The sequence below is a fragment of the Paraphaeosphaeria sporulosa genome (genome assembly GCF_001642045.1).
Source record: "Paraphaeosphaeria sporulosa strain AP3s5-JAC2a unplaced genomic scaffold CC84scaffold_5, whole genome shotgun sequence".
Taxonomy (NCBI): domain Eukaryota; kingdom Fungi; phylum Ascomycota; class Dothideomycetes; order Pleosporales; family Didymosphaeriaceae; genus Paraphaeosphaeria; species Paraphaeosphaeria sporulosa.
Window position 1 is genome coordinate 890,773 of NW_017253364.1, and position 23,638 is coordinate 914,410.

A 23,638-nucleotide genomic window follows, 5' to 3' on the forward strand; every position below is an offset into this window, starting at 1 on the left:
GAAGTCGCGATCTGATGGCGGGGTTTGTGCGAGCTCAGCCCCAGTCAAATCCCATCCCGCATAACCTGAACGACCTACGAAGCTCCAGGCAACTACTCTCGCACTTTCTTACGTCCACAATGAATTCATGGAAATAAAAGAGTCGGCTTCTGTGGCTGCGCATTCTCCTGCTTTCGGTTCTGCTTTCGGTTGTGCCTACTCAGCTTAGAAATGCTGCTTTCGACTACGCTACATTTCTATCTTCGAATGTTTGAGAGCAGTCATGTCTGGAATCGAAGTTGCTGGCCTGGGTAAGGCGAATTGCTGGCAGTACATCTTGATACTGATTTGTGAGCAGTGAGTGTCTCCGCTACCCGCATGCCTGGGAAGATCGAATGCCAAGAGCATGTTGTTCCGTGTATTGACGGCACTAACGGATTGCACCCTGGCAGGTCTTGGGCGCATTACCACTGATTATAGCTGGTAAGAAAGGACCTACTACATCTCGTAATGCGATTAACTGAATGTTCTACAGGTATCGAAGCATACAATGACGGTCTCGATCCAGTAAAGAGCTTCATGCGATGGGAACGCGAGCTACCGGCCCTCATTCGCAAGCTCCGAAACCAGCATGTGCATTATGCGCAAACGATTCGTATACTCCTTGAGCCCATCGCGGACGAATTCGAGCTCGCGGAGCTTCTGCAAGAGCCGAACGGACAGTTATGGAAGGGTGACAAAATGGCGCGCAAGTTGAGCGAGCGGCTGGGAGACTCTTACAATGCGTACCAGGGCACAATCGGGGACATAGAGCGCATTACAAAGAAGATCGCCAGCAAGTTGGACCTCGATCGGGCAGCTGAGGTATGTTGCACCACTAGGCTGTCGGTATGGAGTTCCTTACTTACCCACAGCGCTAGCTCACACGGAACGAACTCGAAGCTATGCTGGTAGCCAACCCCAAGAAAGGAAACGATCGGTTCGAATTCCGTAGAAGGGTGAAATTTGGAATGTCCAAGAAGTCAATCAAAGCATTGCTCGAAGAGTTGGACGACTGCAACAAGGAGCTCGAAAGATTTACCGACAAAAGCGAAAGAATCGAGACAATTCGCCGGAAAATAATCAAGCCGTCGTTTGCGAACCGCCTGCAGCGCATTCAGAAATATGCTTTCACGTTGCACGAAACGCTCTCTACGTGTTGGTCTTGTACTTGTCAGTCATCGCATCGGACCAGCCTCCAGCTGGACCAGCGTAGCGATCTCTATACATCAGCCACTACAAACAAATTACGGCAAAGCTCTAAGACATGTTTCAAAGTATCATTCTCAAGCGATGCAGCAGACTCACAGTTGTGGGGTTGGCAAGCAGCAGAGATTCTCGTAGAAGACGAGGAGGATGACGACCTCTCGTTGCCTCGACCGCCCACGTTATCGAAGTAAGTGTTTGCGAACGAACTGATATTTATCAAGCCTTTGCTTGTGAGACCACGGGTGCAATTAACGGTCTGGCTGACACTGCACCTCAGATCGCGGAAAACAGTCTCCTTCGGGGATAAGCCGCCACCGCCTTATTCTGTGGACGACCCTACAACCTCTGGAGCTAGCCCGTCTTCACTTGAGGAGATCAAAGATTTGTGCGCGTCAATTCAAAAACTCCACAAAAGTTCACCCTGCATTGGCTTCTCTTTCGACACAAAAAGTAGATTGCGGGGCGCGTATACGGTAGATACACTTACCAGAAAGCAAGTTGCTCCTTCCGAGCTGCTTACATTGGAACAGCTTCTCGATCAGCCGCCTACCATTAAAGGAAGAGTTGTTAAACTGAGCAAGAAGGAACGATACAGCCTGGCTCTTACACTTGCAAGCAGCACCCTGCAGCTAAACGCAACACCATGGTTCAAAGATCAGTGGTGCGCGAAGGACGTTTTCTTCCATCAGACCGAGAGTGGCCCCCGGCTAGTAGACATTGACCGACCATATGTCGTGCCGAAAATCGAAGTTCTGGCGACTCTCACCAGTCGTCCAAAGAGGAGCTTCCAGAACAAGAATACCGTCTTGCTAGCGCTTGCGGTTGCACTGTTGGAGCTATATTTTGGCGTCAGTGCGGAGAACCATCGTAATCTAGAGACACAACCCGCCGGAGCCTTCAATCCTTGGATGCTTTGCGCCATGGCTTATGAGTGGGCGGACGAGGAACAAGAGAACCTCTCAGCAGCTTTTTCAGGTGCAGTGAGTAAGTCAGACCATCCTCGTTCCTACGACGCAATTGGACATGTACTTATATTGAATTCACGTCCAGATCACTGCTTGCGTTGCTTTAATGATCCTAGTGCCAACTTGCAAGACGCTGAATTCCTGCAAGCGGCCGTGGAGTGTATCGTGCTCCCGTTGCAAGAAGAGCTCCATCAATTCCTGGGTAAGGCCGGTCCATGAGGCCTACGATGAAATTGCGCCATCTGTAGGACCCTGAGTGCGTTCACACCAAAATGAGACCGTGCCCGAAGACCGTGGCCTGGAGTACGGAAGTCATCAGCAGATGGTGCTTTGCCACCGGCCGCAACCCAGTGATGTCTCGTATCTTTACTCCGGTCCACGTGGCTAAGGTCTGTCATGAAGATCCGGGAATCCGGGGTAAGAACTAGCGCGTGCTCGCGCAACCGCTAGACTCGACGTCTTTGATCGTGAACAATTCCTATTGATACGCAGCGAAGCGTTGATACACCTGGGATCCGGCAACTTGCAGCCTCGTGATGTCGGCACGCGAGGGCACGTCATTGGCTTCTTTCCCGCAATCAACGTGCTGCAGGTCAACTCGGGTAAGACAGGGGGTCGGGAGACTCTTGTGACCGGGGAGAGGCATGTATCTGATGCACAGCGGCGCACAGCAGCCGAGATGGCGGCGCCACCAGCCCGAGCTACCGAGTACGTTTGCCAATGGAGGGCCATGAGGCGTAGCACCTGGACGGCTTGAGCAACGGTGATACAGGTGAAAGCAAGTGGTAGTGGCGACCGTAAACATTAGTGGCCTCCATGATTTCGGCCCTCTCGCTTGCATGTAGTGTTTGATGTTAATCGCAGTGATCAAGTACGTCAGGTGCGCGTGTCAAGGTTCACCAACCCAGGCGTTTGCCGCTCAGACTGCCCGGTCTCAGCTACTGAGTGATTGTCGAGGTGTGCATAGGCAGCGCCATCATGTGGGGAGCCAGAGTTTCCTAGCCCGCATGTTTGCATGATTGGGGCCTTGTTGCGCCAAGGCGAGCAGATCAAGCTCGAATGCTTGTTGCCCAAAAGCTCGATTTTGACGCCGCGCAATGGCTGAGGCCTGAGGTCGATGGCGGCAGCAGGGCACAACGGCGCAGCCAAGCGAACGGCGGCAAAAAGCAGACAGCGGCGGCGGCGCACTTGCCAAGAAAGACGAGTGAAACACAAGGTTGGTTGGCCGGCGGGCGTGGAGCAGCTCAGGGACGGCCACGGGCGCTGGCGAATGGCAGGGCGTGCTGCAGAGCACTGCAGATTGCCTCCGATCGACGAGGTCCACGGGTGGGTCGTTATCACGGCTTCACGCTTGCGAAAAGGGGCACACGCGGTCGACTCGCACGGCGGTGTCGCAACTGCCTATTAATAAACGCGGTCGGGCTGGAGGAAGTCCGCAAGTGATGTGAGGGCGCGGACAGCGTTGCGACTACGGGTCGCCCAGGGCAAGACGCAAAGCCGGCGTAGCGTCGAGGCTCACGCAAGCTAGCATCGCCGAAACAACAAAACAGAGCGCCCGAACAACGGGCGCTCGTCACTGCTTGTTGTCGGCAGCGCATAATAACACGGTCGGCCAGCCCAGAGCGTCGCCAGCAGACGTGCAATTATCCCTTTACCAGTGACGCACTATCTCGCCTTGGGAGACACCCGTGGCCCGTGCAGCCGACTTCCCAGACTACAACAGGGCTCTTTCCTTGGACTCTCCTCCCAGACCGTCGCCCTCGCCCGCAGACCGCCTCTCGCTCCCACACTCACTGAAGCAGCCCATCGTTCGCCCGTCTGCAGCGCAGCCTGAGCCCGCCGCTCGTTCACCGCCGCCGCCATGGCACAATCGTAAGCGCTCCCCTGGGGACGGCCCATCGATGGCACCGCTAATGGCGAGCAGCATAGCAGACTCGTGGAAGTCGTTCTGGCACACAATGACCTCGTATGACCGGCACGCCTCCCACAACTCGCCCTACCGCACCGGCCGCCACATTCCTCTGCCCCAGAGCCGACATGCTCCCCTTAGCAACGTCGCAACCAGCGGCGCCGAGTCCCGCGTCGATCTCTCCTCGCCCTACACTCACGACGAGCCGGCCATGAGCAACGGCTTCATTGGCTCGCCCAAGGGGCCCCTCTCCCCTTCGTCGCCCTACTCCCCCGGCATGCGTTCCACGCTGAGCCGCCAAGCAACGGCGGACTCGGACACCTTCGACAAGGGCGCCAATGGCGAGATCCAGATGCGCGACTTCAACGAGGGCCTCCCTCCAGCCCCGCCCGTCGGCCACTCGTGGCGGCGCATCGACCGCTGGGTCGAGGACAAGTACGAAGAGCTTTTCGACAATCTCTGCGAGGGTGCGACGTCAAATGATGTCAACGAGCTTGAGCACGAGCTCGATGCCACCCTTCCTATGGATGTGCGCGAGTCGCTGCAAATCCATGATGGCCAGGAGCGCGGTGGTCTCCCCACTGGGATTATTTTTGGGTGCATGCTGCTTGATTGCGAAGAAATCGTCATGGAGTGGCAGAATTGGCGGAAGGTGGCCGAGGAGTACCTCTCACCCAAAACAGACCCCAGGGCGACGCCCCAGATACCAGTCAAGGCTTTCGCCGGATCATCGACCGCACCGCCCGTCGCACAGGTTCAGCAATCCAGCAACCCGCTCTGGCGACAAGACCTGCTAGCTCGCCAAGACTCTCAGCCGCCGAACGCTGTGCAGAAGGCTTACGCCCACCCTGCCTGGATCCCGCTCGCTCGCGACTGGGGAGGCAACTACCTCGCTACCGATCTTGCTCCCGGTCCCAGCGGTACCTGGGGACAGATCATCATCTTCGGGCGCGACTACGACTGCAAGTATGTCGTGGCTCGCTCGTGGGGGGCTCTACTCGCCATGGTTGCAGATGATCTCAACACCGACAAAGTCCATATTGACGAAGATAGCGGTGAGCTGAAGCTGCTAGAATTCAAGCGACAGAACGTAGAGCCGCCCTACCTTGAAATCCTCCGCTGGCGCACCGACCAGAAGTACGGCCGGCGTCAACCGAAGAAGCGGCCCAACAGCACCCTCCGCGTCAACTCCAATCCTCCCACAGCGGCAGGTCCGAGCAGCGCCGGCAGCAGCCCATACGGTAGCCCCGTAATTGGACCAGAGGATCGTGGCAGGAGTCCTCATCGCCTGTCGCAAAAGCCCAAGAAAAAGGGCGCCAGTCCGATGTCCAGCCCGCTCGCCAGGGTTGCGGAAGAAGGACCGCAACCGATCCGTATCCAGACCAACATCGACGCCAAAGCTGGTCTGCCCATGGAGAAGCTCATCTCTGTAGACACACCCCGACCAAGCGACGACTTCCCTCCTGTTAGGCAGAGCTTTGGTAGCGACAAGGAAAACAAAAAGGAGTCAAAGCCGGCTTCGTTGAAGAGCCCAGCCACAATGGAAGGGCCTGAACTGAAGACCGTCGAGTTATAGAAGTCTGACAAATTTGAGACAGCTCACCGCATCTTCGACTTCTAATGATCCATTCTCTTCGGGGCCGCTGGATACGGGCAGTGCTACATCGGTATTGCACTTAATCTTTCTTAACCACTTCAATCCTTGGACAGCAGGGCGTATCTTGGCGTCGTGAGAATACCTGGCGGAAGCCACATGTTTTGAGTTGGCGATACACGGCTGGAGTACTATGAACACATGCATTTCGAATTTCAAGCAGCTCGCATGTTGCGGGAGACACTCTCCTTTTTCGATTCACATCCTGGAGCAACACAGGTCGGCGGAGGCAACGACGTAATAGATCTGCTTTTCGGCCTGGCCGCTATACGCGTCAGCATTCCTCACTTTCTTCGACCACTGTCCTTCGTACACCACCATCTGGGGCGTTCAGCGCATAAGCATGAGACACACATGGAACATGTTTTTAGCATCGGCGGATTGAAGCTTTTTGCACTTGGAGTGAGAAGTTGGGGTTAACACTTTGGATTCGTCAGCGGGCTTTGACAGCTTTTTCGTTGACTGGCAAAGGAGCAGTGCACATGGGGTGGTCAGCGAGCGTGTTTAAACAGTGTATGCGATTTGGCGGTAGTGTACGAATTTCCTAGGGAAAGCATATGGGATACGTAGGATGAATTGAGTGAAACCAAACTTTACGTTACACTGCATGATTTGCGCAGACCTTGTCCAAGCAAGCGGAGAGGTTGGAGATGTGATGCCGATGTTCACGCACCCTACGATCGAAGCTGTCGCAACTTTCTGGGTACAGACGACGAACCATCAAGGAAATGAATGACAAAATCTTGCCTCCATCGCGGCTGGTTGCACATAACTCATTAGAAAAAAAGTGCAGATAGTGGGGAACTGTATATTTTCAAGCCCGCTACATCCTGTTTTGCCGGCCGCGTCAGGATTTTCCCCCTGGCGCGGTGGACTGATCGCAACATGCATTATTTGAGGTCATAGAAATCGATCTCGCCGATTCGTTCGATCTTACGATCTGTCAACAGCGATTCGAGTGGGTCGGAATAGGACTTGATCACTGAGGGCTAGATTTATATGCAGATGGCGCAAGATTAGCTATGTCATTGGGAGCGTACGATAAGAATTTTGATCAGGTATAAGATGCAATTGCTCTTTTGTGGTTGTCCGGAACTTTAGTCCGTCGCGCGGAGGTAGGCGCGCATGACTCGTTTCTGCCGTTGGCGCGGATTAACTGATCATCCGAGCGCCCGCGCCCGCATCATCGTGAAGTCGCGGTGTGCCGCGCCTGCAGTGCCCGGCGAGCCGTCGTCTTTCACCACCAACAACGCCCCTGTACAACTAGCACGCGGTGGTATTGATAGCCCACCAAGTCGTCCGCTGCCCCCGCATTGCACCGGATTCGAGTACCCCGCCAGTCCTTGCGTGACCGCGGACTTCCGCCCTTCATTGTCCAGCCTTACCGAAAGGGCTTTCTGACACCAACAATTGCGACGACGGCGCGAGCGATTTGTCGAGCCTCTCACACGATCATCGTTGTTTGTGAATCCTCGTCAGGTGGAGAGATATTGGCCTCGTGGGTCTCGCATGCGAGAGGAAGGTTTGGGAGAGAACAGTATAAAAAGCGCTGGAGTCCGACGGCTGGCTGACAGAGTCTTGTCTTGATCGCCCTGAACGACGCGACTTCCAGATTGAACTTTTGAGTAATACACCGCGCCCGATACCTTGTACAGCGCGATCAGTCCGCGACTAGGTGACAATATGACAACTCGCAAACGACGCGCGCCCGGCGCATCTCCTGTAGTCCCGCAAAATACGTTCCAAGACCCTAGCGCGACAGGATCAGACACATACATGAACAACTGGGAGCCTGCGTCAGCAGCGGGAGACATGAGCGGGTTTGGCGATGGAGCGTTCTACGACCAGCTTGGGGGAGGTTATGGCGCGAACTTTGGTCAACAGCCGTCGACGCACAACCGCGTTGTGTCACTGGATGGACTGAATGATGGTGCAGATATGGGTGCCGGTCAACTAGTCAGGCGGAATCAGAACCAACAACTTGCAGCTAGAGGGCGCAGTCCATGGGGATTCAACGAGCAAAATCAGCCGAATGCATGGGAGAACACGGACGACGACGAGGAGCTGGAGCGGAAGGCGGCCATTGCTAAAAAGGATGCGTCTGCGAAGAGGAAAACGATACCACCGTTTGTCCAGAAGCTCAGCAGGTATGTTCTGCTTGTCCGCTTCCTTGGAAACCATTTGACTAACATGAGCTAGCTTCCTTGACAACGGCAACAACACAAACCTCATCCGCTGGTCCGACGACGGCAATTCATTTATAGTTCTTGACGAGGATGAATTCGCGCGAACGCTTATCCCAGAGCTTTTCAAACACAACAACTATGCTTCATTCGTGCGGCAGCTGAACATGTACGGTTTCCACAAGAAGGTCGGCCTCTCCGACAACTCGATGAAGGCGAGCGAGACAAAAGCAAAGGCGCCGAGCGAGTATTTCAACAAATATTTCAAACGCGGACGACCAGAGCTGCTCTGGCTGATCCAGAAACCCAAGAACGCCCCCGCCGGCGGTCCGAAACGGAAGAGGGATGACGATTTGAAAGGCGACAGCGACGAAGAAAGGAAATACGCACCCGATGGGGGCGGAGGAGGCTATGTTGAGGAGCTAGCTGTGCGAGGAAACAACGAGGGGATGGCAATGATACCACGAGCGGAATATAACAGCTTGCGCGCGGAGGTGCGGACGCTGCAGCAACAGCAAAAGGTTATATCGAACGTCTTAGGCCAGATACGGAGGCAAAACGACCAACTCTATCAGCAAGCAACGGCGTTCCAGACATTGCACGACCGCCACGAGAACTCGATCAACGCCATACTTACTTTCCTCGCCACTTTCTACAACCGGAGTCTCGAAGGCAATACCAACAACATCAATATTGCGGATATGTTTGGCTCTGCGATGGGTAATCAACAGCCGCAAGGTAGTGTCGTTGATATGGAAAACTACCCCGAGGTTCCCATCGCCAAGTCACCGCAACTGCAAAAGAGAACGCCCATGAAACTCCTTCCGGCACCGCCCGCAAGAAATGTGGAATCACTCTCGCCTCGTGCAAAGACTGTTAGCCCAACCGTCCGGACTGCGTCTAACACTCCAATAGCCATCCCAGACGAAAGGTCAACCCACTTCCAGCCTAATCTGCCCCAGTCTCGGACCGCTAGGCCTTCGAATCCTAGAACACCTTTTGGCGGCCCTATGAAGGTCGAAAGTGCCTCCCCGTCCCAGGAGCCCATGCCTTTACCAGAGAACCACGAGATCATGTCTGCGATCCAGAATGCCAACGCTAATGCGACTGCCGGCGGCTTTAGCCACGCCCCGCAGATCGACCTGCCCGCAGCTCTAAATAGCTACCAGCACCAAGACGGCCACACGCCCCTGACCACACAACAGCGCAACGACGTCCTCTCTCTCATGGCACAAAACACCTCCGCCGCCTCCCCCAATAGTGCCTTCGCCGCAAATACCAACAACGCCCTCAACAACCCGCAGCCCCCGCCCATGCCGAATCTCGACCAAATGCAGGAGACGGAAGCCCAGCTCGCGTACCTGCAGCGCGTCTCCGAGGAGCAGAATTCCCGTGTGCAGAGCCTGCAGGAGCGCCTCCAGCCGCTTAGCCCTTCGGGCCAGATTCCGGGGCTGGACAGCGGGAATGGGTATTTTGGTGGTGCAGGGCTCGGGGAACCCGGCGCGTATGACCTCGATCTTGATAGTTTTGTCCAGGACAACGACTATTTCCCAGGCACGACGCAGGATGGCAGTGCAAGCATGCAGGATCCGACGCTCCCGGATTTGAATTATCAGCTCACAGGGGATAATTCGGGCTTCGGGGTTGACGATGATGTCGGCGAGGGGTTCAACTTTGGGGATGGGGATGCTGGTGTTGTTGATGGAGTGGAGGGGAACGGACATTTGGGGGTCAAGGATGCGGGAGGTACGGTGGAGAGTGTGAGTTCTAGTGCGACGAGTCCGGCGAGTGCGACAGTGGAGGAGGTCGAGGATGAGAGTAGAAGAAGGAGTCCGAAGAGGAGGCGGAAGTGAGCTCATTCGAAGGGGTGGGGGAGGTGGAGGGAAGTAAAAGCTTTAGACTCTGTTTGAGTTTTGGAGTGGAAACGGAAGGGAAAGGAGGAGAGGAGATTCATGACGTTATGATAGCGAGGGGGCATGGATGGCGTTTTGGGTGTGTGTGGGCTTGAACAAGTAGTTGTACATAACTACTGACCTGCCTTGTCCTCATTCATTTAGAGGAGAGGAAGAATCGATACCCGTTCTCCATAGCAAGATTCGATCCATGGTTTGATGTGTGTGGTTGCTGTTCTGTGATGTTGTTTGGAGTGATGTTGGCGATAGGGATGGGTGAGGTGGAAGTGCTAGAAATCTTGCCCGTTCTGAAGGAGCACACTGTACCCACTCTGTTGTCACGATGCTGCACTATCGCTGACATTGCTATGTGTGAGCCAGGGACAACAGAACGGCTCCAGCTGAGCTTCGCTTCCCATTTATTTGACCCAGTTGGCGTCAATAACATGGAACTGATTCTGCTCGATCAGGCTCCACCCGATGTGGTGCTGAAATATCTCCCTCAAGTTGGCTTTGAAGATCTGGAATATGTCAATAAATTCGCTGGCGCTGGGAAGCGCACACGTACATCCCAATGTCTGAAGTACTCATAAGGTAACCGATGCGTTCTGCCTAAGACATCCTCAAAGAGCATTCGATCCCTTAGGAACAGGCCCGAAGCTCTTGGTAGCAGGGCCTAAAATGTTGTGGATTGCCATAAGAACGTATGGCGAGATGGATCTGAAAGTGCTTTGGTTCAACCTCAACGAATGATGCAGGACCGGAAGTCGCACACAAGATATCTTGCAAGTGCAATGAGCTTTCTATGGATTCCAGTAGCCGGAGGAATTTGCGTTAACAAGTGAATGATCCCATTTTCATGCTAACCATGAGCTCACTTACAAGTCACACAGCTGATGGCCAATGTCTTGTAGCAATACAGGATATTCTCGCTCCGGGGGGAAGTCGTGCTCCAGGCGATGTTATGGCCTAGCTGTGGACTCTGCAACCGCCTGATCGAATCAAGTTTCCCGTCTTGACATCACTAGTCCCAAGCATCGAAAACGTACACTCGCTTCCAGGGCGCATACCGGAAGAGTGAAAGCGGATATCATTATCGTATGCATTAGGATATGTCACGGATCCTGAGCCAGTTGAAGGCACAATCGGAATGTCAGCTATAGCTGGATTATGCAAATGCCTTTTCTAGGTCAGCCCCTAGCTGTTCAAGCGTCTGACGGCAATTTCTATACCTAGCTGACATACACCGCTTGGGACTTCATCTTGGTCGATAAGTATTGTTTCCAATGGCAGCAGTGAGATTTTGAATCTTTCCGTCCTTTCGAGCTTGAGACACTCCCTGGCTATGGATGTGCTCTCGCAGGCGAAGCAAGATGGTATCCAGTCTGTCTTCGCTGGCGGATAGCAAGATATCTTGCAAATCATACCTTGCTCTAACACTTGAAGTGCATCCACTCACATCAAGCTCAAATGAGGAACCATTTTTGGATTTCTTTTACATTATGCTTGCACTTTCCAGATGCATATTATTGGTACGGGTCGTTTCATTGATGCTGTTGAACATATCCGACAGTTGCAGCGGCGTGTAGTGACGTCATTGCTGATCTTGAGAAGGCAGAACCACGCCTTCGATCGATGTCGGACAGAATATCTTGAATCAACCTATTTCCAGCACTCTGAAAATGCTCTACCACGACACGCCTCAGCCTGCAACTTGAACTTGGTTGGCGTACTGGCGATAAGGACCGCCTAATCCGATCGGTCGGTCGGCACCTCTTCACTACCCACTCACCGGCCTTCTGCCCCATCAACAGTGCCTCGTATTCGATCGCGTATCACTAGCCAAAAGAGAACACAGCACACGACATGCCCAATGCATTGTTCCCCCTACGCCGATCCGAGTGCTCAGCCCTGGTCCGCGCGAGCACGGTCCACCGCTCAGCCTTGGTACCTCGTGACCCAAAACGGAAGTAGTAGAGCGCAAGTGACGTTGAGGTTCGCCTGATGATGTGGACGAGGCGTTTTGGGTTTGAGATGATGGATATATAGGGTCGTTGTGGACAGGAAGTTGAGGGCAGAAAACACCAGTCCACCGATTCACATCTTGTAAAGTCACAGTCACATACTGAGACTTCAACATCGAGGTCTCGGGAAAGAACGACGAAGCCGTCTTTACTTCGACCTAGTGCGTGAGCATAATCCTAGGCTCTACGCTCTTACTTCCACGAACTCTGCGCCCAAACAGGCCCCATTTCCTATTCCCAAGTCACGCCGACGCACAATTCAAAAACCCCAGATTCAAAGTCCGACAATCATACGACATGGGTTGCGGCTCCTCAAAGCAGTATTCCGACTACCCGCCCCCAATGAGGCAGCGGCGTGGTAGAAGACATGGCGGAGGATACCATCACTACGGCGCTTCGAACGGTGCGAGTGTAGGTTTCTGGGGTGGCGGTGATGGAGGAGGTGGAGGATTTGGTGGAGACGGAGGAGGCGGCGGTGGTTGTGGTGGAGGAGATGGCGGAGGGGGTGGTGGCGGCGGAGGAGGATGCTAAGAGCCGGCTTGCTCATGGAATCTATGAATACACACACGACATGGCATGGAGTTTTGTATACGTTTACGATTACGTAGGAGTTATGGGGAGCTCGTTTATTGTGTCTTTAGACAGCCTGGAAGGACTTGACCTGTTCTGATTTGGATATCCCTGAATTCAGTTTGTCGTATCCAATAATGCACTCTCCTTCTCAGGTGGTGAAGCTTCAACTGTTTGCCCTGGCTCTTCCGTCGCCGCTATCCAGCTGTACAAGATTCACAGTGCAAAGACAACAGCAGTGAGTGCGCAAGTAGTGCCAACGTACACACGCCACTTCTTGTCCTCGGGGAGCGTGCTTAGATATGACCATACATCCTTGTACTAAGTACAGAGATGCAGTACGAGAGTTGATGTATTGAGGCTTCCCAATAAAAGTTCAGTGAGGTGGATTTCGTATGATTGAAATTTACAGGTAGCAACCGGCACATCTGTGCCATCGTCGAGGAGTGCTCGATGCGAGAAATGTCTTCACTATAGTGCGGTCAACGTGTTTTTCAAAAAGTCAATAAAGATTATGTGCTATGCAGCGTAGTGTGGTACGTTGGCCGCGCTGTGCGTACGGCCTGACACCAACCTAGCCGGCACGGACTTGGACCGAGATACGATAGAAGATTGGTTCCACGAAGGGCAGCCTATGTGGACTCGAGGTACGTTGGACTGCGAACGTGGAGTTGATGGCGGTGGTACGAGTAAAATTAAAGGTTACTCGGCGACAACACATTCGAGCAGCACTCGCAAGCAGATGGAACAAACATCAAACAATGCCATGTATTTTTGCCAACGCAGCTACCGCTCCCCACGCCTCTTGACGTAAGTCCGCTATGAGACTATCACGTACATGCTCCCTAGAACACGATCTAAACCAAACACAAACACCCCATTCCGTGCTTGAAGAATCTACTATTACACTCTTCCACAACAACAAAGGTTCGCCACAAGCAGTGGTGATACAAACAATCCGATACCAAACAGACAAGATTAAATAAAGAAAACAAACAACGAGGAGACCCGACCCAGGTCCTGAAATGCCGGATAAGATCGGATCAGATGCACATGACGCCTTGCGCAAATAATGGGTAGAAATGTGTATGATGTATACGTGGTGGTGGTACAGTGGTACAGTGTGTGCGTGTGAGATGTGTGGTCGGCGTGGTGTGTTTTTCTAGACCTGGCCATCGGCCACAGCAAGGCGCTGCTTTGCCGTCTTCGCCTTCTTGGTCATGCCCTTGCGCCGCTTGCCTCCGGGTGGAGCTTCCGCGTTGGACAGCGGTGTAGCTGCACCGCTGGGCCTCTCGCTGGTGTCGAAGTGACCTTCGCCTAGAATTTGTTAGTACTGTAAACGGATGATCGGAGAAGTAGAGACTCACCCTCGTGATACATGTCGTCTAAGCTGGCCTCTGCCACCTTCTTCGTCCGCTTGCGCTTCTTACCGGCGGGTGCGTTCTTCTCCGCCTCTGCGAGTTCGGCCTCCTTCTTCTCAATCTCAGCAGCTTGCTCATCGTCTGCAAGCCACAAGGCGATATCCTTGGTGCGGTTCTCGCGAGACCGAGTGTTGAAATCGACCTGGGCACCTGCGCCTCCGGAAATGACGACGCGCTGCACTTCTTCCTTCTGCAACGCACGCTTCCGGATGCGTTCTTCAATTGTACCACGGGTGATGAGGCGGTACACTGTAACCTGCCTAGTTTGTCCGAGACGATGTGCACGATCCATAGCTTGTGAATCAATTGTAGGATTCCAGTCCGAGTCGTAGAAGATGACGGTATCGGCTGCCACGAGATTGATACCCAGACCACCAGCGCGTGTTGACAGCAAGAAGACGAATATGTCGGAGCCGGGCGCTTGGAATTTCGCGACTGTATCGCGACGATCCTCGAGCTTGGTGGAACCGTCCAGACGACAGTATTTGTACTTCCGGTAGGTGAGGTATTCCTCCACCATATCCATCATCCTTGTCATCTGGAAGTAGAGTAGGACCCGATGGTCATTCGCCTTGAGGTCCTTGAGAAGCGCGTCCAGCTTGGCAAGCTTGCCAGAGTCCGTCACGAAGCGCTGCATGGAAGGCACATCGATGTGGCCATAGCGTGTTCGTGTATTTGTCGGTGACGGGAGTTTGCCCGCCACGGCAAGGTCGGAAGTAACAGCCTTCGACTCTAGGAGGGTTTGCTCGCGTTCGGAGTTTTGAGAGAAGCCATATAATGCGTTGCGCATGTAGGTATTGAAGAATGTGTTTTGCTTCTCTGCTATGACACCTTGGCTGGAGCAGTATAGCTCAACTGGAGGGGCGGACGCGGCCGGCTTGGCGCATGGCTCGATAATGTTAAGACCAGTCTCTTCGAATGATGCTTGGGACACGTTGAGCAAGTTCTGCATGTAGCCATTGGTAGTAACCTCGGCCAGTGCAACTCGGTCCTGGCGTTCGACGATGTTGAGCATCGAATGTTTAGGCGCATATGCGCCGGCTTCCTCATCATACAGGATGTTGAAGCGGGCTAGCTGCTTTGTTTGATCAGAAAGATCAACGGCTCGTCGAAACAAGTCTTTCCGTGCAATCTTAGATGCCTCTGAAGCTGACACATTCGCCAAACCAAGCCATGAAAACGCGCCGTTCTCCTTAGAGGACTGCTGGACGTTATCTTGGCTCCAGATGTTCATCAGGTTGTAGAGGTAATGCCCTTTGAATCCGGCCTTGGGGTTTTCCGATCCTGCTATGTCAAGCCGACCACCATTTCGGCAGACGAGGCGCGGCAGACGATACTCGATCAGATTCCGGGTAGAGTATGCTACATTGACGTTTTGGCCTTCGCGCATGAAAGAGGCCGTCTCGGCATAGTGTGCGAAGGAGAAGGGCGACCAGGTATCCGTTCGTTCGAACAGATCTGGGTGATTGCAAACCTTACGGAATTGCATGACGAGATTCATCAGCGTAGCACTGTCTTGCTCGTCTCCCACCGCTTTTTCAATAAGATCCATCAAGCTGATCTTGTTGCGAAGACTGGTGTAGTACGCTCGCTGCCTATAGGTCAGATCACAGAAGACGTCCAGTTCGATCTTGTCACCAAGCTCTTTCTGGACATGCTTCTTGACACGCCGGAGCATAAACGGCTTCAAGATCATGTGTAGACGCTTCAGCTGATCCTCGTTAAGCTTTGTGTTGCTCTGTGCGTGGCTTTCAATGTCCTTAGAAAACCAGTCGCTGAACTCGTCGTGAGAGTCGAACAAGCTTGGCATGATGAAATGCAGAAGTGCCCAGAGTTCTTGCATGTTGTTCTGGATGGGTGTACCAGTGAGAAGCAGACGATTGCGTGTATTGAAACCCAGTAAGCTCTTCCAGCGCGAACTCTGGGACGACTTGATTGCCTGAGCTTCATCGAGAATCATGTACTGCCAGTGCATCTTCTGGAAATATTGCGCGTCCTGTACGACCAGCTGATAAGATGTAACGAGGACGTGCATTTGTGACTCGCGGTTATACACGCGGTGTTTCCTGTCCCAATACTTTCGCAAGATTTTTCGGTCTCCAGCAGTGCCCCAGTACGGGATGACTTTGAAATCCGGAACAAACTTGGCGATTTCCTGCTGCCAATTGTGCAACGTAGAGGCGGGCGCAATGACCAGGAACGGGCCCCAGTAGTTGTGCTTCTCAGCCAGATAAGCCATGACGGAGATCGACTGTACAGTCTTTCCGAGACCCATCTCGTCAGCGAGAATACCGTTGATACCTTGCTCGTATAGGTTGACAAGCCAATTGAGACCCTTCAGCTGGTATTCTTTCAGCGTGCAATTGAGCAATTTTGGTTGAGGAATGAAGTCCTTCTCGTCTTGTAGGCCCGATGGGTTCTGGAAATTGAGCTCTCCTTCGTCTTCATCTTCGCCACCAGTGTTGTTGAACGCGCGAGCTCGGTCTTGAGCTTCTTTAACAGCGTGTTGGGCATTGGCCATGGCAGCAGCGTGCAAGGCGCTCTCGTCGTCATTGTCGAAGTCAAGGTCTTTGAAGTCGGTGACCTTCCCGGCAGGCGCGCCGTCATGCGATACGTTGATGGAGGGCCCGGCTGCGGGAGCTGAGCTGTCGGCTGCGGCATCTGCATCGTCGGTCGACCGCTCGATTTCCTCGGTCTTGGCTTTTTTGCCGATGAAATGGGAGTAAAGTTCGGTCTGCTGGATAAGGAAGTTGAGCTTCCTCTTCTGGCGGTTGGATTCCTTCTCTGCTTCCGCTTTCCGTGCGTTCTCCAGCTCTGCTCGCTCGGCCATTTTGCGCTGGTCTCGCTCGTCGCGCTCGTTCCGCTTCCAGAATCCGAGCATCTCACGCATGCTTCGCTTCGCCCGGGCTTGAACATCCTTCATGCTCTTATTCGTGCGCATCTGCCATCGGCGAGCTTCCTTAGAGGCCAATTGTGCAGTCTTGCGCAGGTTGGACTGCTTAGTGGCCAGTGAATTGTCCTTGATTCTGAATACTTTAGGAACGTCCTTCTTTGCGATGTCTTTCCATATTTGGTTGTAGAGATTCTGATATGCCTGGGAGTTGTAAGATGTGAGGGTAATGGGACCCAGGTCTTCTGTCCCGCTTCGGCTTTTCAGTGCGTCAAGACGGGCCTCTTCTCGAGGCGCAATAGGTGGAAGCTCGTCTCCGCGATCGAGGGCAGCCTGGCCAGCAGCGGCAGCATCCTTCTCTGCCTGCTTCTGTTCCTTACTCTTCTTAAGACGCCCGCCGGATCGACCGCCCTTGCGCTTTCCACCCAGTTCATCCGACGCTTGGAAGGAGCTCATCGTACCTCCGATGAAGTTGGGCTCGTGCGGAGTGACCTCTCGGAAATCCTTGCTAGGCGCGTTGCCCTGGAGGAGCTGACTAGTGGTCTTTGCCTTCCGTTCAGCCTTTGAAGCTTCGCGCAGATGTTTCTCCCGCTCTTCCTCATTTTCCGCCGCGTTGGCTCGCTGCAAAGCCTCCTCCCGCTTCTGCTCTTCGTTTTGTATCGTCTTCTCTCGCCGCCGCTTGCGTTGCATGTCTTTCTTGCGCTCCTTTTCCTCGGCAATCTCCTGGTTCTGAACCTGCTGCCAGGCCTCGGACTCATGCTCGACACTGTATGTCTGTTTGGCGATATCGCGGTGAGCACTCGAGACGTCAATAAAGCGCGATAAGGTAGCATGACGCCGCCGCTGTCCCTGTTAGTAAGGACGATTTGACCATAGCCGGGGTCTATCATACCTTGCGTTTGCTGCTTTCCGTGGCCTCCACTTCAAGGGCATGCTTGCGAGTCTGCAATGCATATTCGTCCTTTTCTTGCTGATATTCTATGCCAAAGGTGTCTACGTCCTTCATCTCATTCGTCTCAATATGAGCCAGGGCGGCTTCGACGGCAGCCTCATCGGGAGCGGGAAGCTCGCGGGGCACGAGCCGTGATGGCGGGGGCGCACTGCCGACGGGCGGCATGCTTTCGTAGTGTACCGCTCGGGGGTCCTGGTATGGCAGGTCGGCGGGTGCCGGCGACAGGACTGCCTCCTGTTTGACGTAGAGCGGGTTGGGCGAGGGTTTGGAGAAGGCGCGGGAGTCGTTGATCGAAGGCAGCTGTTGAGGTTTGGAGGGCGGCTCGGGGTCGGCGCCAGAGTCCATGATGCTGGATAGCGACATGGGGTCGCGCTTTGGCGCGGGCGGAGGGGCCTTTTCGAACTGTTGTCAGCGATTGTATCCACGTCGCCGGGGCGATTGTACTGACCTCTTCCTTCACCGACGGCCGCCGCTCATAGTGCTGTGGCGGCGGCTGCACAGCTCCGTGGTTCATTGCGTGATAGGCGCTCGGAGACGCGGGCGAGTGGGACATTGCCTCCATGCTGGCGGCGATGCGGCCGTTGGAGGCCGGGCGCTGCAGCGGCGAGTGGTGTGGAAAGGAGCTGGCGACAGGCGAGCGGTACGGGTTGTTGTACGGGCTCTGCGGCGGGCGAGTGTCCGGGTAGGCGTGCGGATCTCGAGTCTGCTGAAGCTGTGTTAGCTCGGCATCCCTGCATGAACAAATTGTAGACGGCAACACGGCGGCGGGTGGAGGGAGATGGCAACGCGTACCTGTGATGGATAGTGGCTCTCGTAACGCGCAGCGGTGCCGTGGGGCTGTCCTACGCCATGATCTGAGGTCGGATCGTAGTAGGAAGACTTGGATGCCGTGTAGAGGGCCGTGCTGAGCGGCGGGAGCTGCTCGGTCTGGGCGGGCGACGTGGGTGCGCGATGGTGATGGGGCGAGTTATGGGGGTAGGTTGGGTGATGGGCGGCGGGCGTGGTGGGCGAGGTCAAAGGGCGCGCGGTGCTAGGTGTTTGTTGCGTGGTTGGCGTTGGCCTCTGGTAAGCTGGCTCCCCTGGCGTGGGCTGCATTCTGTCTCGCGTGAAGCGCTCGCTCCTGTCCTCTTCAACCGAGCTTCGCTGATCGCGGAACATCAAGGCGCGCGACGGGCAGTTCGGCGCGCTCTGGCTACTCCATCGACTCCGCCAGCGGCCGGTGCCAGGAGCGTGCAGCTACGACGGCGGCGACTGCGCGCGCAGTGCGGCGGCAGCGCGGTGGAGCTGGGGTAGCACGGCACGCGTCGCAGAGGCTGGAGATGCACGCAAGTGGGAGGCGCGGCGTGGAGATGGGATGGATGGGATGGGATGGGATGCGCGGGGAGGGAGGCGTAACGGCGAGCCAGCAGACCAGTGGACAGGTGCAGAAGCAGATGGTGGGGAGGGGAGGTTCTGCCACACTTCTCTTCTTCGGTGTCGAACCCGGCCTGCTTGCTCTTCAACGGGTGTGGGATGCACCAATAAATGGGGTCGCCGGCGCCATGTCTGCGCCCGCTGCGTCTCTACGTGCATGCTCTGCCTGTCCCACGGCGTCTCGCGGGCGTGGTCACTTGGCCGCACCGCCCAGCAGCTCCGTTCACCTGCCCCGACTGCTGAAAGCCGGCGGTCCAGTTCATCGCGCTCGCAGCCTCACCCAGCGCTCGGCTAAACCTAACCCATCGAATGGGGCCATGCGCATCATCCCGCCCGACGCCGCAATGCTTTCTGCGTGCGCCTTGTGGCCTGCCTTCCGGGCGCGTCGCGTCAGACCTGTTGGTGAGTCCAGCTACGAGTCCATATGATCGAAAGGCGCACGGCCGACTGTTTTTCCAGTTCGTCTTATGACAGACGCGATGCGATTATTGGCCGTGCGCTCTGCACCCCTGCACTCACGCCAGCGGTAGCTCTAGCCCAGAATGAGTCGTAGCGCCTCGGCGACATGGTTTCTCACGAAAAAAAGTTGAACGGCTGCAACGAAATCGCGACAAGCAAGCAGCGCACCACACACACCATGGCAGCTGTCTACAAAACTCTGTCTGCGGCAAGCGGAAACGAGAAGGAGTCAGGGGAGCGCAGAAATAAGCAGCGTGTGCTCATCCTGGTGCGCCACTATTCCATGGAAACGTTTGAGCAGTGCTGACGCGCCGCAGAGCTCTCGAGGTGTGACTTACAGACATCGACACTTGCTGCAGGATCTATACTCGTTGATGTAAGCTCTGGAACTGTGGGTTAAGATCCCTTGATTAACGTGTCGCAGGCCTCACAGCAGAAAAGAAGCCAAATTTGACTCCAAGACCAAGCTGTATGAACTCAACGAGCTCGCTGAGTTGTACAACTGCAACAATGTTCTGTTCTTTGAAGCACGCAAAGGCCAGGATCTGTACGCTTGGATGAGCAAGGCACCAAATGGACCCACTGTCAAGATGCACCTGCAGAACCTGCACACCATGGAAGAACTCAACTTCATTGGCAACTGCCTCAAAGGATCCCGGCCGGTGCTCTCATTCGACGCACAATTCGAGAAGCAAGCACATACGCGTCTGATCAAGGAGCTCCTCACCCAGATCTTCGGCGTTCCCAAGACCTCGCGAAAAGTCAAGCCTTTTGTCGACCACGTGATGGGCTTTACCCTGGCCGATGGCAAGATCTGGGTGCGTGTGTACCAAATCAACGAGTCTGAGCCCGGAAAGAAGAAGCCCGTGGATGGTGAAGAGATGGACGTAGACCCTGCCCCAAAGAAGAAGGGCAAAACCGAGTTCGACGTGCAACTGGTGGAGATTGGCCCACGTTTCGTCCTCACGCCCATCGTCATCCAGGAATCCAGCTTTGGCGGACCCATCATCTACGAGAATAAAGAGTTTGTTTCGCCCAACCAGATCCGCTCTGACCTCAGACGAGGCAAGGCTGGCAAGTTCAACAGCCGGACAGAAGCCGCCAGAGACAGCAAGATCAGGCGCGGGGAGCTGGGTCTGCTGAGCCACGGTGGGCGAAAGAAGGAGAAGGACCCTCTGAGCGATTCAGTACTCTTTGCGTAGACCATTCTTTCTGAGGCGTAACGGGCGTTTCTTGGGTACAAGCATCAATCGGGGCATCTGCAGATCGGGACAAAAGTTTTAACCATCGTCGTCCAGCAGGTGGTTGCACAGTGAGCGCAAGGTGTGGAATGCATTTGGACGGAAGGAATAGTAGCTCTATGTTTGTCTAACACCAATGTATAAACCATGATACCCATCACCCTTGAGGTGCGCCCCTCGTTTCAGCCATGCTCACTTCGAGGAGCTTCGCGTACGCCTCGCTCACACCCGTCACCCTCGCCTTCCGTACTCCATACAGTCCCTTGAAGGGGTCCAGCACGGTTTGCGACGTCGAGAAATTTTGAACGTCCTGAACACGATGCACACGACCGCTAGGGAAACGCACACGGCTGATAGCCCCATCTATCAGATGCACGTGCAGTCGGTGGAGATTGGGTACAGCAACAAGTAGATCCACTAGTTCTTGCACCCTCCCTCGGATCCCAGCCGTGAGCCCTCGCCCACCGCAATTGAACTTGATCATCCCCGTGTAGTCATCCACATGCTCTACGTTTACAATATAATTCTTGATCTTCATGAGATTCCGCTGCGAGAAATGGTCCAAGAACGCGTAGGATCGTCCCGGCGTCAGATTGTTCGCCGTGTGCCAGCGCTGACGAAACTTGATTGTGTCGAACGAGACGTCTATCACAAAGGTATTGTCGCCGTAGATCATGTCGACGCATTCGTCATGGATCTCGTGACACGTTGATAACAGCGAGATGCAACCCAGTCGCCACACGATCTCGTTGCCAACCTCGCGGTCGGATCTCGGAAGCGTCTTTTGCATTCTCCAGACGCCATTGCTGTCATTTGCTTCCCGGACGAAGGTGAGGTTATACTCGCTTGGCGGTTTGGCTTCGCCGTCGCCGCGTTGGAACCGTAGATCGAAGGATTCCGTGTTGGGTAGGACGTATGAGTAAATCGACAAGCGCAGCTCTTTTGGGAGGCTCAAGAACGTAGCTTTATCGATGCATGGGTAATCATCAGATGATCGCATTGTCCCAGCAATGCTCGAACCAAAGTACTGATGGCTTCCGGTGACTGCGAGCCCGTCATTTGTGGATGACCCCAGATTGGACAGGGCGGGGGGCTAGCGCAGGATCCTTGGCAGTTACCTCACTCAAGATACACGACCATGACTCCTTTCCTCCAACATCCACCATGAGTTTTCATACTGCACCCAGCCCTCCTAGGCTGGCATCTGCTTCTTGCGATCACCCAGAGCATGCCTCGCTTCTTTTCTATAGCCCCAACGGAGGGGTCCGTATCATCTAAACACTTATCTCACTGTGTCGGCGAGAAGCAGCAACGGTCACTCACTCGAAGACGTAGCTTCGCGCCGAACTATCTCCACACCCAAATCGTTTCAATTTCAACTGCCAACAAAGACTCGAAAGATTAAAGCAGAACAGGAGGTGCCAATCTACTCACTTTCAAGTTTCGATCTCCCGCCGCCAGCATGCTGTTCGAGTATCTGGCAACCGAACTGGTCACACAGATTTTCCTCTCTTGCTCTACCGTAACCGAGGTTCTCGCCCTTTCATCAACCTGCCACCGTTTCCGTAACATATACACCTCATCCCAGAAATTATACATCCTCGAGACCGCCGCTGAAGCTCAGTTTGGGCCGTTGGAGGACCTTACTCAGCTCTTGACCCACAACGCGAGCCAGCCAGCTCACATCATACGAACCGTGCCATTCTCGATCGCTCTGCTTCAGCAAATCGTACACGCTGGTCGCGTCGCCGAGAAGTGGTGCGATCTATACCCGTTCAAGAAGTGGAAGAACAATTTCGAGCTTCGGCGGCTCCTCACGAGCGAGGAACAATATCGGTTGCGTCGCGCTGTGTATCGTCTCTGGCTTTACTCGCGCGCATTTCATAATCGCGAGCACCCGCGCGAATATCGCTCGACGAGGCTTGTTGTTCAGAAGCGTGCTCAATTGCTGCACAACTGGTCCACACTGGAGCTGGCCGAGATCGCAGATGTGCACAACGTGGTCAGAGAGGTGGTTCACAGCAATATTTGCCCCTCAAACGGTACCATCGCTCGCAAGTTCAAGAAGCGATACCCCGACAACGACCATCACTTGCTCTTCAACATCCATCTCAATTACCCGCCACCATCGCATGCGCCGCCCGCGTACAACCCCTTTGCATCACAATATTCGAACACTCTCTCGTCCCACTTCAACAGCACTTCTACGTACAACTCGCGCCACGCTGCGTCAAAGTACAGCCTCCACCCAAGCCATGAGGTTGGCGCGGAGGGATGGGGCGACGACATCCCGCACTATTACGTCGTGGAGGACATGTTGAAGCTGGACCCGGAGCAGATAATGTGGCTGAAGGAGAACGCGCCGCTGAAGGGCATGGTGGAGGGCTATGTTCGGGAATTGGGGAGTTGGTTCGAGAACAATGGGGAGACTTGGGTGCAAACGCTGGAGTGGGTGTTGGAGGAGCGTTGCGAGGATGTGAGCAACTTCATCATTGCCGTTTCGGATGGAGAGGTTGGTGTTGCTGTTTGATCGGGGCACCGACTTGCATTAGTACTAGAGCATAGTATAGAATAGCTTGCGTCAACTATACGGCTGCTGATGCCCAGAGGACATGTCCACATGGCCCGATTCGTCGTGACAGCTTGCTTGCGTCCAGGCTCTCATGGGAACGTTAAGGCTGGATATACATTGTTTCGTAGATCGCATTGTCGATAATTGACCGTGAGGGCACTTGAGCTACTATACGCATTCAGAATCTGAACGTGGTAGTACATTGCTGGTCTTCACGAGGCTGCTAGTAACCCGCCAAGTTCATCCACGACACCAAGTATGGGCCC

General features: G+C 54.5%; 9 protein-coding genes across 9 annotated transcripts; 5 read left to right on the top strand and 4 right to left on the bottom strand.

The window, feature by feature from the left end:
* Nucleotides 1-262: 262 nt before the first annotated feature.
* On the top strand, nucleotides 263-2,411 carry CC84DRAFT_1186852 (uncharacterized protein; the record flags this gene model as incomplete). Its single annotated transcript, XM_018180884.1, has 7 exons — nucleotides 263-277; nucleotides 432-462; nucleotides 515-843; nucleotides 900-1,185; nucleotides 1,297-1,414; nucleotides 1,505-2,211; nucleotides 2,278-2,411. The coding sequence occupies 7 exons, from the start codon at nucleotides 263-265 to the stop codon at nucleotides 2,409-2,411; spliced, it is 1,620 nt and encodes a 539-aa protein (XP_018036043.1).
* A 1,642-nt stretch (nucleotides 2,412-4,053) lies between these two features.
* On the top strand, nucleotides 4,054-5,677 carry CC84DRAFT_1186853 (cell wall assembly and cell proliferation coordinating protein; the record flags this gene model as incomplete). Its single annotated transcript, XM_018180885.1, has 2 exons — nucleotides 4,054-4,064; nucleotides 4,117-5,677. 2 exons carry the CDS (start codon nucleotides 4,054-4,056, stop codon nucleotides 5,675-5,677), a joined length of 1,572 nt encoding a protein of 523 aa, XP_018036044.1.
* A 1,294-nt stretch (nucleotides 5,678-6,971) lies between these two features.
* On the top strand, nucleotides 6,972-10,029 carry CC84DRAFT_1145248 (uncharacterized protein). The gene is made up of 2 exons (XM_018176500.1): nucleotides 6,972-7,902; nucleotides 7,955-10,029. Exons 1-2 carry the CDS (start codon nucleotides 7,439-7,441, stop codon nucleotides 9,789-9,791), a joined length of 2,301 nt encoding a protein of 766 aa, XP_018036045.1. The 5' UTR covers nucleotides 6,972-7,438; the 3' UTR covers nucleotides 9,792-10,029.
* A 220-nt stretch (nucleotides 10,030-10,249) lies between these two features.
* On the bottom strand, nucleotides 10,250-10,464 carry CC84DRAFT_1217008 (uncharacterized protein; the record flags this gene model as incomplete). Its single annotated transcript, XM_018182857.1, has 2 exons — nucleotides 10,250-10,351; nucleotides 10,399-10,464. The coding sequence occupies 2 exons, from the start codon at nucleotides 10,462-10,464 to the stop codon at nucleotides 10,250-10,252; spliced, it is 168 nt and encodes a 55-aa protein (XP_018036046.1).
* Nucleotides 10,465-12,049: 1,585 nt separating this feature from the next.
* CC84DRAFT_731273 (uncharacterized protein) lies at nucleotides 12,050-12,536 on the bottom strand. Its single transcript, XM_018187207.1, has one exon. The coding sequence runs from the start codon at nucleotides 12,399-12,401 to the stop codon at nucleotides 12,129-12,131; it is 273 nt and encodes a 90-aa protein (XP_018036047.1). The 5' UTR covers nucleotides 12,402-12,536; the 3' UTR covers nucleotides 12,050-12,128.
* A 650-nt stretch (nucleotides 12,537-13,186) lies between these two features.
* CC84DRAFT_1164150 (uncharacterized protein) lies at nucleotides 13,187-19,107 on the bottom strand. The gene is made up of 5 exons (XM_018178426.1): nucleotides 18,480-19,107; nucleotides 18,136-18,393; nucleotides 17,628-18,080; nucleotides 13,792-17,578; nucleotides 13,187-13,741 (listed from the first exon to the last, which is right to left on the bottom strand). The coding sequence occupies exons 1-5, from the start codon at nucleotides 18,780-18,782 to the stop codon at nucleotides 13,587-13,589; spliced, it is 4,956 nt and encodes a 1,651-aa protein (XP_018036048.1). The 5' UTR covers nucleotides 18,783-19,107; the 3' UTR covers nucleotides 13,187-13,586.
* A 630-nt stretch (nucleotides 19,108-19,737) lies between these two features.
* CC84DRAFT_1092283 (ribosome biogenesis protein-like protein Brx1) lies at nucleotides 19,738-20,761 on the top strand (the record flags this gene model as incomplete). The annotated part of the gene is made up of 3 exons (XM_018174445.1): nucleotides 19,738-19,827; nucleotides 19,877-19,935; nucleotides 19,984-20,761. The coding sequence occupies 3 exons, from the start codon at nucleotides 19,738-19,740 to the stop codon at nucleotides 20,759-20,761; spliced, it is 927 nt and encodes a 308-aa protein (XP_018036049.1).
* A 146-nt stretch (nucleotides 20,762-20,907) lies between these two features.
* On the bottom strand, nucleotides 20,908-21,857 carry CC84DRAFT_1164152 (uncharacterized protein). Its single transcript, XM_018178427.1, has one exon. It carries the CDS (start codon nucleotides 21,798-21,800, stop codon nucleotides 20,958-20,960), a length of 843 nt encoding a protein of 280 aa, XP_018036050.1. The 5' UTR covers nucleotides 21,801-21,857; the 3' UTR covers nucleotides 20,908-20,957.
* Nucleotides 21,858-21,952: 95 nt separating this feature from the next.
* Nucleotides 21,953-23,436, top strand: CC84DRAFT_1164153 (uncharacterized protein). The gene has a single exon (XM_018178428.1). The coding sequence runs from the start codon at nucleotides 22,263-22,265 to the stop codon at nucleotides 23,328-23,330; it is 1,068 nt and encodes a 355-aa protein (XP_018036051.1). The 5' UTR covers nucleotides 21,953-22,262; the 3' UTR covers nucleotides 23,331-23,436.
* The last annotated feature ends 202 nt before the right edge of the window (nucleotides 23,437-23,638 follow it).

Excerpts from the sequence above, each read along its gene's own strand:
- CC84DRAFT_1145248 (XM_018176500.1), top strand. The coding sequence starts at position 7,439 with ATGACAACTCGCAAACGACGCGCGCCCGGCGCATCTCCTGTAGTCCCG. Across the intron at positions 7,903-7,954 it reads TTTGTCCAGAAGCTCAGCAG|CTTCCTTGACAACGGCAACA; the intron begins GTATGTTCTGCT and ends AACATGAGCTAG.
- CC84DRAFT_731273 (XM_018187207.1), bottom strand. The coding sequence starts at position 12,401 with ATGAGCAAGCCGGCTCTTAGCATCCTCCTCCGCCGCCACCACCCCCTC.
- CC84DRAFT_1164150 (XM_018178426.1), bottom strand. The coding sequence starts at position 18,782 with ATGCAGCCCACGCCAGGGGAGCCAGCTTACCAGAGGCCAACGCCAACC. Across the intron at positions 18,081-18,135 it reads GGCCGTCGGTGAAGGAAGAG|GCCCCTCCGCCCGCGCCAAA; the intron begins GTCAGTACAATC and ends CAGTTCGAAAAG. Across the intron at positions 17,579-17,627 it reads CGGAAAGCAGCAAACGCAAG|CGGCGGCGTCATGCTACCTT; the intron begins GTATGATAGACC and ends TAACAGGGACAG.
- CC84DRAFT_1164152 (XM_018178427.1), bottom strand. The coding sequence starts at position 21,800 with ATGCGATCATCTGATGATTACCCATGCATCGATAAAGCTACGTTCTTG.
- CC84DRAFT_1164153 (XM_018178428.1), top strand. The coding sequence starts at position 22,263 with ATGCTGTTCGAGTATCTGGCAACCGAACTGGTCACACAGATTTTCCTC.